Source organism: Chelonoidis abingdonii, chromosome 24 (assembly GCF_003597395.2).
Source record: "Chelonoidis abingdonii isolate Lonesome George chromosome 24, CheloAbing_2.0, whole genome shotgun sequence".
Lineage (NCBI taxonomy): Eukaryota > Metazoa > Chordata > Testudines > Testudinidae > Chelonoidis > Chelonoidis abingdonii.
The window spans coordinates 8,710,724-8,725,080 of NC_133792.1; the positions used below are offsets into that span (position 1 = coordinate 8,710,724).

The 14,357-nt window shown below is 46.7% G+C and overlaps 1 protein-coding gene across 1 annotated transcript; it reads left to right on the forward strand.

The window, feature by feature from the left end:
- Nucleotides 1-3,934: 3,934 nt before the first annotated feature.
- ATP6V1G1 (ATPase H+ transporting V1 subunit G1) lies at nucleotides 3,935-10,317 on the forward strand. Its single transcript, XM_032797801.1, is given in 4 exon segments — nucleotides 3,935-4,022; nucleotides 4,024-4,051; nucleotides 6,953-7,053; nucleotides 9,537-10,317. Coding segments are annotated over 4 exon segments (357 nt in total). The 5' UTR covers nucleotides 3,935-3,968; the 3' UTR covers nucleotides 9,711-10,317.
- The last annotated feature ends 4,040 nt before the right edge of the window (nucleotides 10,318-14,357 follow it).

Below are 14,357 nucleotides of genomic sequence, written 5' to 3' on the forward strand. Positions count from 1 at the left end.
CTTGCCCACGTGGAGTCCACCTTTGAGCCAGATCCTCAGCTGGCATAAGTTGAAGTCACTGGAACTACTAGTTGAGGATCTAGCCCAATCCTTCATTTGTCCGTGTCAAAATTCTCCCTATACATTATCTTAATTTTCTGGGCTTTTATTTAATTTATAAATCTAAAATACCCTGCAATGTTTACAACAATAACAAATAAGTATCAATTATCAATCAATAATAATAAGCATTAACAATTAATTACTAATATTTAATCATTAACTTGCACTTATATAGTAGTTTCATCCCAGGATTGCAAAGTTATTTACATTAATGAATTAAACTTCACAAGAGGTAAGGGATATACAGTGATCACTTCAATTGCTATTAAAATGCAGCTAACCCAGATATTTACGAGTTGAACACAGCAGCTTTTTTAAAAAGCAGAGAGCTGCACGATACGACAGAAGAAAAATAGTGTATCCAATTGAAATGTGGGGGACTTCAGGGAGGAAGAATGTAATTACCTGAGCTGGAAAGAGGCCAGACACTAGGACTAGCATCCCATCTCTTACGGAGAGTGCCTTGGGATCTTTAATGACCACATGTTTTGGGACAGGGAAACATTTTTGTACTGGCTCTTTTTAGAAACTCAAAGCAAAGCTAAAAGGAGACGAAAGAAAGCTATTTTTTTTCTTGTTGCAAAAAGATCTCATGATCCATTGGGATGGAGGGGCTGATTCAGCAAAACAGTTATGTGAGTGCTTAAAGTCAAGTTACCATGGGAGAAATGGCAGAGAAGGAAGAAAAACTGGAAAAAAATGCTTCTATTAACAAATAATTTTGTTTAATTTTAAAAAAGTGAAAAAATCCATGAAAAAGGCCAAAAGAAATGAAAATATTTTCATTTCAGGCAAAGCTATTCACAGAAAAAAATACCAGCCATGTTTCACTGTGCACCCGTTCCCTGGGAACTGCACTGATGGGATTTTAAAATCATATTAAATACACATCATATTGTGAATCATTGTAACTCTGTTTGTATTAATTGCATGTATCACGTACAGCTGTAGCTTTTTGATTAACCAAGGGCTCAGTCATGAGCCTGGCTTCATGACTATCCTACGGAGGGGAATAAGGGGATGATAGAAACCCTTTTACTCTTGTGCATGGGCTACTCACATCACTAAACCATTGCAGGGCTGTACTTCTGACAGGCGGGCAAGGAGTGTGTGGATAGAGGCTGGGAGTGGGCAAAACCTGTGCTCCATCCCTGCATTGCAACAGCGAGTCCAGCTCAGCTGTCACAGAGAGGGAAGTAATGCACGTTAAGAAAGGGTTGGTGCATCTAATTTCCCCCTGGAACAGAGCAGAAGCAGGGACTGAGTGGTACCAATCAAGCCCGAGGCTTATAAAAATGTTCTTCCCTTCAGGGCTATGTCAAACTTTGATGAAGTTTCATATTAGTTAAATTAATGGTGGTGGACAGCCAGCACTGGACTAATAATGGGAATCAAGGTTCAGTATGAACTATGCAGAAACAGCGTGTTTCTCCATAATACACAGTGGCAGGTTCATGTAGAATATGGTGAGGAATAAAAACTGGGTTCAGAAACGCTTGCGACGCCAATTAATTCAAAATCTGTTGGAAACCAGGCCTTGAAAAGCTGGAAACTGTTGAGCCTGTCCCAGCTCCGACTCTCTGACTTTGGAAAGATGCACTGGCCTGGTGCACCTGCTCCCGAATATCTGCGATGACAGTAAATGGCAGTGTTGGTCTAGATATCTGAAAAAGGCAATTATCCTGCAGGAAGGAAAACCCCTACCATCCATATTGACTCAGGAGGAAGGAAATGTCAGCCTCAGATAGTTTGCTGTTGTATTGTTTTAAAGCTTTTTACAGCAGGTATATATTGTGGGTTCATCTCTAACAGGCACTAATTAAAAACATACACACGTCCCTTAAAACCTGCTGCTTCTAACAGATGAATGTCCAGGTGGAAATCTTCATTTTCCCTGACTCACATGACAGCGTAGAAGGAATGGGATGATCCTGGACCAGATCCACAGCCCACTGAAGTTAATGGAAGAATTTCACTGAGCTTTGGGTCAGTCCATTTAGAGTGGGAGAGGTGTGGATGGCTCCAGGGAAAGAGAATAGGGTAAGAAGCTGCTTTAAATCTGGAAGGGGCGTGCAATGGCTGAAAACTGTTAGCATTTGACAGTTGTTCTCTGGCCATGTATGAAACGATTTGGTGGCCACAGCCCACTTTTAAATGCAACTGGGAACCCTTGTTGGCAATCGGCACAGAGATGGTTTAAGGACTGACAGCCTGATTAACCCCTTTGACTTTAATGAGAGGCGATCAGTTGCCTTTAATGGAAGTTACATCAGTCACTGAGCATGGAATCTGAATTCCCTTCTTGTCCCCCAAGATCTGTGTAGTGAGAGCCGAGAGGTACATTGAGGGGACAGGGCACATATGTGTGCTTGCATCTCTATTGCCATTTCTGTTCTGTAGATCACATGAATCTGCAGCAGTCTCCAAGCTTGGTTCAACATACAGTGTTAGGATCAAAGCCTTTCTCCCCATCTTTCCTTCTCTCTCCTTTTCATTGAAGTGAATTCGGTGCTGGATTGACAGGCCCACTAACCTCACTGACTGAGCCTTTGGGACTGGCAGAAGCTCATCCTGACAAATGCTCATAGTTCCTATTTAGTTCTCTAAATATCCAGCCTGACTCATTGTCCCATGTCCTTTCCCTCAGAGGAGACAGAGACAGGAAAGACATATGAGCAGACACTAATTCTTCCCTGCAGAAGCATGAATCACCGCCACAGCTCTAATTTTTCTATTATGGCAATAATTGTAGGTGTAACTTACACTATGCAACTATACAGTGAAAGCCAATTCTGGTATTTTCAAAGGGATACTAAGAGAATTGGGTGTTTTCCAATGGGAGTTGAGGACCTAATTCTCTCAGGACCCTTTGAAAATCTCAGACCCAAATGGTCAGAGAAGTTCATAAATTCCCAGGGACTTTTCTGCATTCTGAGTTTAGGGGTTCAGAGCACAGGCTTTGGAAGCAGTGTGATTCTCATTACATCCCAGTGTGGGACTTTTCATGCAATGTAATCACATGCTGGCATATTGATGTTCACACCAACGGGGTCTCATGCTGCTGTGATGGGGCCAGATTTGGATGTGGCGAGATTATCCTGGGGTGCAGGAACTACGCAGTGCCACCGTGCCACGTTATCCTGTACCCTGGTATGCTCAGCAAACAGGCTGTAACTCTCCCCAGTATCCCAGATCTGCTTGCAGCCATGGGAGGTCGGGGAGGCCCAAACGAGGAGAGCAAGACGGGCTAGAAGAAACTCTGCAATTATGTAGGGTTACCACACGTCTGTATTTTCCCGGACATGTCCGGCTTTTTGGTTCTTAAATCGCCGTCTGGGAGGAATTTTCCTCCAGGGAAGATACGGCCCTAGGGTAACATCCGGGAGGAATTTTCCTCCAGGGAAGATACGGCCCTAGGGTAACATCCGGGAGGAATTCTCCTGCAGGGAAGATATGGCCCTAGGGAAACACCCGGGAGGAATTCTCCTGCAGGGAAGATACGGCCCTAGGGTAACATCTGGAGAGGGCAGTTGCAACAGTTGAGGGTCGTCTCCCCCCCCCCCGTGGAGTGGCCTCTTTTTGAGTGTTGTCAGCTTATGGAACCCTAGATTATGGGTGGGGGACCCCCGCCATTGATGAGGGTGATGGCAGGGCGGCAGGCCCATGTGTGGGCGATGGTCAGCATCAGCCCGGGGCGGGGTTGGCGTCCTCTGCATCGACTGGGCACCAGAACGTGCGTGGCGGGGCTCGCTGAGCTCCGCCCCTGGCCGCTCGCCCCGGGCTCTCAGCTGACGGGGTCAACGTGACGGCGGCGGCCCATATGTGACCGGCGGAGCCGCGCCGCCCGCAGCCGCAGAGTCGCGCCAATGGCGAGCCAGTCGCAGGGCATCCAGCAGCTGCTTGCAGCCGCAGAGCGCGCGGTCCGAGAAGGTGGCCGAGGCCCGCAAGCGTGAGTGTTCCGCGGCGGGGGCCGCTCGTGGGAGGCGGCGCTGTGTGGCGGCGCGGTCCCTGCGCGGCGAGCCGGGAGGCGCAGTCGGCGGCGGCGGCGGCGGCCGGCGTCGGGACACTGTAGCCAGAGCCTGCTGGAAATAGGACCCTGCCCTCGGCATCCCGTCAGCTCCGCCCGCGCTGGAGACGCGCTCAGCTCGCTCGGCTCGGTGCCGGCTGCAAAAGCCCCGCATGAGGCTCGCTCCAGCAGAGTGCGGCGGGCCGGTGTCTGGACTTGTGCCGACGGCTCCCCCCAGGCTGAAGAGGGGATCGGTAGGGAAGGGTGGTTCCCTCTCTTGCTTCCCTCCGGAGCAGGCGCGTGGGCCTGAAAATCTTCTGAGCCTCCCCGCCTCGCAGGAGCGGTAACTCAGCCCAAGGAAGAAGACGATGTCCTGCGTGCTGGGTACTTGGGAGTCAGGCTGTGCGTCTGCCACGGCTCCTGGGACCTGTGCAGGGCTGGTGTGACTGATCCCCAGGGCCGCTGGGGCCGTCTCCGGCCACCGCCCCCTCCCCAGAGCAGCAGCAGTGTCCCCAGAGGGTGCCTGCGCCCGGGCACCTGTGGCACCTCTGGAGCCCCCCCGGAGCACCCAAGATATAGTCAAGAGTATGTAGTAAAAGTCATGGCCAGACCCTGTCCTGTGTATTTTTGTTTACTGTCTGTGACCTATCTATGACTCTTACTAAAAATACCCCTGACTAAATCTTAGCCTTACTTAGGAGTAGTGCTGGTCAAGTTATTAATTGCTAATTATCTGACATTCCTCTCTGCTCACGGAACCTATTTTGATTTGTGCAACTGTAACTGTTTGTACGTATTTGCCAGGTATCTTATGGAAACGGATTTCAGCTGATGTGTGGCTTGCAAGCTTTTTGCTCTTTATGATGTGATTTGTCACCCAAATCATGTGATATTTGATTGGGTAACTTTGGCTCTTTAAACAGGAGATTAGCAGTTGACGAATAATACTCTTTCTGGTACAAATTGTTGGACAAATAATAATTTGATGTAATACGTATAACTTTGGACGTTTGTCAACATTTTCACAGACAAACTGGCCTCCCACGTGTTTGTTAATAACAAAAAATATGACCCCAGGAATGATAGAGTAAACTTGCTAGGTTATTTGTGGCATGGGAAAAAAATCAGCTTTTCAGTGGCAAATAGGAAAACTTCTATGGCTGGCTGTGGTGGGGGGGGTCTTATGCTATCAATTTCTGCAGGCTTTAAGGTTTCATTTATTAAAAAAAAGTGATTCCTATGTTTGAAAAAAATCTTGCAGTTACGAACAGACTGTAAACTAATACAGTGCAGCTTTGCTGAGTCTGCAGACAGGTGGCTCCAATATCACTGCTGATGCTAATAGCTTTCTTGAGCAATATCAGGGTGAATTAAGAGAGTGGTCAGTTGTGTTGCTTTTCAGGATCCTTTGTGCAGTGGTGAAACTGATCACTATTTCACACGGCTGCTACAGGCCAAGTTAATCCACCTTCCATTGTCCTAGTGATGTGTACATGGGGTGTGTGTTACGTGGGTATAACTATGTTGTTCAGGGGTGTGGATATTTTACATCCCTGAGGGATTTAGTTATAACAGCCTAATGTCCTAGTGTAGATCAGGCTTAAGATCTGTGACTTGAGAGAGAAGTGTGTGCAATGCAGTGTTTTGTATTTTTTTAATACACACACATGCACATGTGACTATGTTTTTGTTAGAGAGGACAAGGTCAGAGAAATGCACTTTGCACTTAAAGTGGAAGATGGCAAGGTTTTTGGTGCTCCTTAGTTCCTGTGGGGGAGTTCATTACAGAGCCTTGGGCAGGCGCTGAGAAGGCTCTGTCTCCTGGGTGGATGTATGGGAAAGAGAGGGTGGGTGACACTTCTCCGTTCCAGCAGCTGGAGAGCTTTGAGAGGCTTCAGAGTCATCAGGCAGCTGTTCTACTATCTAAAGGTTCACATGAAAGATGGTACCACCAGGCAAGGCCCAGGTACTGATCTCTTAGGAGTTCCATCAACTGGGGGGCTGGGCCAGTTTTATTGGCCAAATACTGGCCATAATTGGGTGGCTCCTCCATGTTTATCTGCCTCTAGCTGGCAGGTTTACTCCCTTGACTGTCCTTAATGAAAGGAACATTGTATATGATGCTGACCACTTACACAGAGATTAAAGATGTGTGAGATCCTGGCCCAATCAAAGCCATTGACATAAGTGGCGCTAGGAATTCATCCATGGTCCCAGCCTTGAGGAGTTCAAGGTGTCCCATTTTTCAAGACCGGTTTTAAGGACTGCCTCTGACCTAGGAGCTTCAGCTTCTTAGAGTGTTGTGTGGGAAGTGGATTCCTTTGGTTCAGTTTAATTATAGAAATCTTGAAGGGGAAAGGTTCATGTAATGGCCAACTCTCTTACGGCTGCTGCACGTCTATCCTGCGGCAAAACTGGGATAGCTCGACCTTTCTGCCATGCGGATTCACAGTGCTCTGAAGTGAGTTAGACACATTCTGTGAACTGAGCCAGCGGCGGAGTGTTTTTCTAGTAACATCTGATGGGTTTGATGGCTATTTGTTCATTCTCAGAGCTCACCAGTTGGAGATCGTGACAATGAATCAATGGCGCACAAGTGCTCTTCAGATGCTTTTTGGAAGATATGGAAATACCAGTTATCTGTACAAACTTGGGAGTCTGGAGAGGGTATACTGCATTCTGGAGTTGACCTCCTGTAGTCTCTTCATAGCTTGCTATAATTGCAAATGCTACAACAATTGTCATGGAAGTCCGATAGCTTGGGGGAAAGTGCTGTCGCCATTAAATCTGGCCTGGCCACCTGGTGTAAATTGTTACTTAATAAGGCTCTTTCTTTGGAAACAGGAAAGAACCGGAGGCTGAAGCAGGCGAAAGAAGAAGCCCAAGAAGAGATTGAGCAGTACCGCCTACAGAGGGAGAAGGAGTTCAAAGCCAAGGAAGCAGCTGTTAGTTTGTTAGATAATTTGCTGCCATCAAATCAGCCACCCGGCTCCATTCGTGTTACTTGCACTGAGATATGCATGCGATAATGCGGTTAGATCTCTGGGAAATCAAGTTTGGCTTTTGCTCCTCTTGGCGAAACGTTCTACATGGGGTGTTCTGTCCTTGAGCAGTTAGTTTCCTTTAATTGCTTCTCTGTGCAGCCAGATGTCTTGGTTTGTATTAGCGGAAAGGAGCCAGGGCATAAAAAAAAAGTCGCATCTCCGAAGCTGGAATTTCTGCTTTAGCAGTAAAGCAGTTAATATTAACAAGATCATACAATTGACCAATGCTCCTGCAGTCCCATTCATAGAGTATAATGCTATAAGTTACTCTGACAATGCGCATTAATGCTAGAAGTAGAGACAATGCTCTTCTCCCTGCTTCCCGTACCAAATCCAGTTCATTCTCACAAATGCTGTTTGTTATAATGGTACCTTGATAGAAGGCACGTGGGCCACGGATGGTATTTAATGGTAAAGTTTATTTGTCTGAAATACTGCCGGGGCCTGGATTACCCTCACTTACTCCTATCTCCCAGTCGGGGACACTCACAAGCAGCCTACCAGCATGCAGATCACAACCTGAAGCGTCTGTGCTGGGTAGCCCTAGTCAGAGGTGAAAGTAAGCCGGTACAAGAGCCAGTACGCTGTGCTGGACCGCACCAGCTTCCGCGGTGGGGATTTAAAGGCCCTGGGGCTCCCAGCCACAGCTGGTGCCCCAGGGCCTTTAAATCTTGAGAGGCCCCGCCTCTTTCTGTTGAGGCCATGCCCCCCCAGGACTCCAGCAGTACCAGATGTGTGACATCACCTTCATATTGATAAACATAAGAAAATTCACGTGGTGGGAGTGGGGCCGAGGGGTTCGGCGTGTGGGAGGGGGCTTGGCTGGGGCAGAGGGTTGGGATGCAGGGGTGTAAGGGCTCTGGGGTGGGGATGAGGTTTGGGGTGCAGAAGGGTGCTCCAGGACTATGGCGTGGAAAGAGATTGCCAGCCGTGCCACCTGTGCAGCACAGAGCACCGGGTAAGGCCGGGCTTTGCAGCTGTGCTGCCACTCAGAGGATTGCGTCGGCGGCGCAGTGAACTGAGGCTGCGGGGGATGGGGAACAGCAGAGGAGGGCCCGGGGGCTAGCCTCCTGGGCCAGAAGCTCAGAGGCCCGGCAGCAGGGGCCTGCGGGCCAGATGTGGCCTGTGGGCTGTATTTTGCCCACCTCTGATGTAAATAGAGCTTCCATTGTTTCTTGTCACACCTTGCTTAATTTCACTGTAGGCAGGTAGATTGCTTCCATCCCTCATGTTTTGGGGAAATCTTTCTCTGCCTTTGGTCCCAGGCTGGAAAGCCTAATTTCAATGAGTATCCATAATTCCTTGTGTAGGGTTTGTACATTCAGTTTACAATGATATTAATCACCAGGGAGTCATAGGCTTTCATAAAAGCCTTCACTCTATACCATTTTATAATACAGTAATGTGGTATGGAGTCAGTTGATTCAATTGTTCATCACTTGAGGTTCAGCCCCCCTCTTTATAGACAAGTAAACCTTTGCAATGGCTTCTTTGAAAAGTAAATCCAGACCAAGCTTTGTCTCCTGCTGAGTATAGACCGATCCTGTCTTCTCCCCTTCTTGGTGGTGTGAGGTTTGCCTCTGCCCCTTATTAGCTTAATGGGTCTGTCTACATGATATGTAATTACATTCTCATTGTTTTTCAAGGTGCTTTGCAAATAATTCCCAGGTGGGGAAAACTCTGTTCATTTGTCTAGTGCAGATCTGTTTACCATCTCCCGTGGCATGCCTTGTTTAAACACACTTTAGTAATCATTCCAGGATATGTCCATAACTCTTAATACCTGTTGCTTCCTCACATCGCACAAGAATACTAATGATCAGGGAGTTATTAGTTTTCAAATGAGACCTCAACCAGTCCTGTTCTGTAATGAGGTGACTACAATAGTGTGCAGGGTGTAAATACAGGGGTGCTTAGTGTCACAGAGTTGGGGATTTTTGAAGAACATCGACGAATTTGAATTGCAGAAGTGCTTTACTTCTTAAATTACATTGTTGGTAAAGGTCTCTGACATGTCTATTTGCAATTATTTTATTATTGCAGTAGTGCCTAGGGAGCCCTAAACTGGAATTAGGACCTCATTGTTCAGATATCTAGAGAGAGACACACCATCCTTGCCCCCAAAAGCTTAATCTAAATACGCAAGACAGTCTAAGGATGGGAGAGGAAAATAGAGACAGAGAGAAGTGACTTGCCCAAGCTCACGTGTTTGGTTATTGGCAGAGCTGGGAAGGGAACCCAAATCTTTCCTGGTTCCCAGTGCAGTCCATGAACCACGAGTCCGTGCACTCAAGGATGTAACTCTTCTGCCATTTTATATATATACAACTGAGCACAACATATTGTTTGGTTGCCAAGTAACTCTAAGTGGGCTTCTCTCTTAGGCTCTTGGATCTCATGGCAGCTGCACCACAGAAGTCGAGAAGGAGACCCAGGTGAAGATGAGCGCAATCCAGGGCAACTTCCAGAAGAACCGGGAGGAAGTGCTGAATAACCTGCTGATGTTTGTGTACGACATCAAACCGGAAATCCATGTGAATTACCGCATCAATGGCTAGTGGAGGAGGAGGAAGGAATGGGCCTGTGGAAGTGTTAGCAACAACAGCTATGCTTCAGATGAAATGTACGGCCCTTAGTCATGCTATCGCTCTGTGTGCTTCTCGTAGAGGTGTTATATTATTTCAGTAAGTTGTAGGCCCCTCTATCTTGTTGGAGAGACTCTAGTTAACCTTTATATGGATCCAGAGCTTATCCAAAGATTTCATGGCCATGTCTCAAATATGCATTAAGTGTGATCTAGGTATTAAGGGGAACATTAACATTCCATATTTCTTGGTGGGTATTAAAAAAGCAGTTTTCTTTGCTCAAAAAAGGGGTGTGAGATGTGGGACAGGTTTAAATTGCAAGCCTCTGAGTCTGTACCTATTAGAAAACACAGATCTGGTGTCTTCACTGAGTGGAGTTTGTCACTGTAGTGGTGTTGGTAACATTAAAACAGGGTTAAGCCCAGTAAGAAAAAAAAAAGTCTGGGTGTGGAGCACTGGCTAGTAGTCCTCAGGAGCTTGTGAATTACTGTCTTAAGACCCTCTATGTATTCTACTGTTAACTTGAATTAGAAGACTGGCACTATGATATTTGAAAGTAAAGAATTTATTTAACTCTGGAGTCTCCTCAGTTGTTTCTTCCTCCCCCCTACCCTCCTCCAGCCTCTTACCTACTGTCTGTTACAGTAGCACCTAGTTGCTGTGTACACACATGGGTCCCTGCCCTGAGGAGCTAACAGTCTAAATAAACAAGACAGACAGAGAGTAGGAGGAGAAACAGTCCTAAAGAGATGAAGCAACTTGCTTGAGGTCACGCAGCAGGTCAGTGACAGAGCCTGGAATAAACCCTATGTGTCCGCTTGCCCAGTATGCACCAGAGTTTCCTCCAAAAAAAACTGGAAAAAGTTTCTTCCACGATCACTTGGCGAAATGGAAGCTAGTCATTCGTTCCCACTGTAATCTGGTGGTCAGACACATGAATGCAGTAATTAACCTTCCTGTCTTCATACCCCACACTGATCTCTGCTGTATTGTAATACTCAGGTCATACTGATTTACGCAGCATCCTTCTGAGCTTAAGACCAGGTTGGGACAAAATGCTAGTCTTTGTCTGTCTCCTGACTCGCAGTGAAATCTAATTGCATCAGACCCCATTTAGATAGAAGCTTCTTGTTTTGGCATCATCTCTCCATTAATTGGGGTAGCGTTAATCCCTAATCTTGATAAAAGCTCTGTAAAGGGTGAGTAAGGGAGACCAGCCAGGCAAGGGCTGCTTTTGTGGATAGCAGGTCTATAATTTGAAACGAGCAAGAAATAGTCTACTTGATGCAAAACTGTTGCATGGTAGGGGACAAGAAATAACACCCTGCACTCATAGAGCATTGTTTGTCAGAGGGTCTAAACACTCCTCCCTCACAAGGGTGCTTTGATAGCAGTTAGGAGAGAGAGCATCAACCCTACCTTGTCAAATGGAGTAACCAATACAAACAATGACTTACCCAAGGTCGTGATGCAACGACAGAGCAGATATTGCTGCCTTGCCAGTCTTCTGTCTAAATCGCTAAGCTAAATTCTCATCAAATATCTCCTTAATGGAAGAGCCTCTTCAGGAAATCAAGCTATTAAACTGGCTGTGAAATTGAAACAACAAGCTCTACCTGTGTTGCAATGCAGTGGGCCTAGAAAGAACCAGGGCCGTATGAGGCCTAGAATTACTTAAGTCTCTCTCTTAGCGCCAGCTCCACTGGAATATAAATAAACCATCTCAATGGCTGGACAGGTGCCAGCGACCTTAAAGTTGCTTGGCCCCTAGATTTAATCCATTAGTGTTGAAGCATTTGGTGCTGCTATTGTAATGTACCGTTCATAGAACATTCAGCTAGCTCAATGCTGCAGTATGTATCTGTGGTTTCTCTTCTCTGGTAGACAGACACACCCTTCCCTGGCACCACTTGTCAGTCTGAGGAAATGATGGAACTCTCTTGCTGTACTAGTCTGGAAGCAACTCATTGTTAAGGTCTAGGTGCCCACAGCTGCTTGGTGACTCTGGCTTTTCCTCCTCATTCATCCTCTAGGTTGGGGTGGATTATTTTCTGTTCCACTCCAGAATTCCTCTTTGGTTGGAAATGTGAAGACTTCAGCCATAGCTCATGCTGAGGTTTTAATGCTTTTTAAGAATGCCAACAGCCTTTTGCAGGAACAGCATGCCAGTAGGTAGAAAAGCAAAGTCTTATTACAAGAATTATCTGACTGCAGATTGCACAGAGGCAAATCTCTCCAGTTTTTGCTCTCCAGACAGGGTTGCTTTGTTTGCAATGCAGAAGATTCCTTTGGAATGAAAGATGCATAAACCTTATCCCAATCCGCTGTGGGGAAAGTCACATAGTGCAACTGTTGTTCGCAAACTAGATTTCACACCACGTTTCACCTTAAAATTAGAATGCCCACTAGTAGAAGTATTACAGGTTGCAATTTTCTGCAGGCAGGGGCGTACATTAGACAGAAGATCTTTCAGTTCTCAGATCTGATTCATCTAAAATTCCACCTTCACCCTACTGACTACTTGATGAATACAGGTGTAACCTACACCAGCTGCTACCACAGCGTTTGAGAGTGAAATCTGCCTTTCACTGCTCTGTGTCAGTGGCAGATGGCAAATAGTAAAGCTGTGTGTGATGGGCTATAAACTGAGCTCAGGTAGTTGTTGAAATCCTGTTAATTCTAATAGTGATTGTGTGCCCAGATCAAGAACAGGGTTGTTTTGTTGTTTTTTTAATAGACTTTTCTATGGGGCCTCTCACTGTGGTATTTGAGCACATCACAAGCATTAATAAATAGCTGTATGGTATTTCTCTGAGGAAACTGAGACCCAAGGAAATTAAGGTCATACAGTCTGCAGCAGAGCTTGGGAACAGAACCCATCTCACCTGCCCTCTGCTTGTCCAACGTCCCTTTCACGTGTCTCACGTATGCTTCAGCAGTTAAACGCACAAGCTGAAACTCCACCTGTTTAGTATTTGTCTTGTAGCTCCTAGGAGCCCCCATCGTGGACCAGGACCCCATGGTGCTAAGTGCTGTACAAACACAGAACAAGATGGTCCCTGCGCCAAAGAGCTTGAGTCTAAGAACAGTTTAATTGTGTGTGTGTCTCTGTCTACACAAGCGTGAAGTACCAGTTTCACGTGCGTAGGTAATAGCATAGAGAGAGCCCAAATCAGCCCTGCTGTGAGTTAGTGAACTTAGTTCAGTGTGCACAAGGTTACTTGGTTTGTGGGCACCTTGCCTTCCATATTCAGTCAACGCACAGCCTTGTTCTAACGCACTTGTTACACAGTAGGCTGGTTAGAGGCAAAGGGTTGTGTTTCCTGCCCAGTTGCCAGGCAGCAAGATGAAAGTTGTCTCCTCTCTTCTCCTCCTCCTCCCCCACCCCCCAACATCAGCTCGCTCTCATCTCTGTAAGTGTCACTTTGGCCAAGTGTCGGTTTTCATCTGTCACTGATACATTGGTGTTGGGAAATTCTGCACTCGGGTCTTTGTTCGGAGGAGCTTCTGCGCTCGATAAACCTGGGTGAAGGAAGTCCCTGGCAGCGGTGGTTCCCTGAAGCCTGATTCTCTTCCCTTACACCCATGTTGCACTAATGTCAGTGCTTCTGATTTACACCAGCGTGAGCATAATCGCTCTTCTGTTTTGGAGGGGAGAGGGAATTGGCTGACTGCATATGGAGGGCAATAGGCTGAATTCCTGTGGCTGCTATGGATAGAGGGCTTTCTGGACAACAGTGCTGGTGCTGCTCAAAACACAACTAAAGACCAAAGACCTGGTTTGCAGCGATAACTTGGGGCAACGAGACCTGCAAGATGCTCAGCAATTCAGAAACGTCAGGAGCTACAATTCATATTTGCAAATTGTGCTCAGTACCAGACAAACACACAGGAAGGGATAGTGCCTGGGTCATAATTTATATAACCTGCTTGGGGTGTGTGTCTGAGGGTACATCTATACTACCCGCCGGATCGGAGGGTAGTGATCTATCGAGGATCGATTTATCGCGTTACATCTGGATGCAAAAAATCGATCTGCAAATCGACGCCCATACTCCACCTCGGCAGGAGTAGTAAGCAGCGTTGACGGGGGCGCCGCGGCAGTCGACTCGCTGCAGTGAGGACGGCCAGGTAAGTCGAACTAAGATACTTCGACAAATTGGGTATCTTAGATCGATTCCACCCCCCACCCCGCAGTGTAGGCCAGCCCTGAGCCACAGAGGATGTGAGTCTCTTACAGACCAACTTACATAGTGACTTTTTAGTTCAAACTGTAGCAGCTCATGCTTTTAGCTCTGGAGGTCCCAGGTCAGTCCCCAGTGTGGCAGCCAAGATGGCGACTGTCACACTTACAATCTAAGTAGACAAGATGGGAAAAGAGTAGAGGAAGGGATACAGCCCAGAGAGCAAACTGATGCTTTGCAGTATGGCACTTCATGATAAGGATAGAGACTGTCCCTACCGTAAATCACTTACAATCTAGGTTACGTGGGACACAGCGAGCAGGGGCATGACAGCTGGGAAGGAAGTTTACACAGAAGATGAAATAGGGGCTCTTTTTGCAAAGTGGTCATTGGGTGTGTTTCTTTTAAGTAGATGTATTAAGTTACCATAGGATGT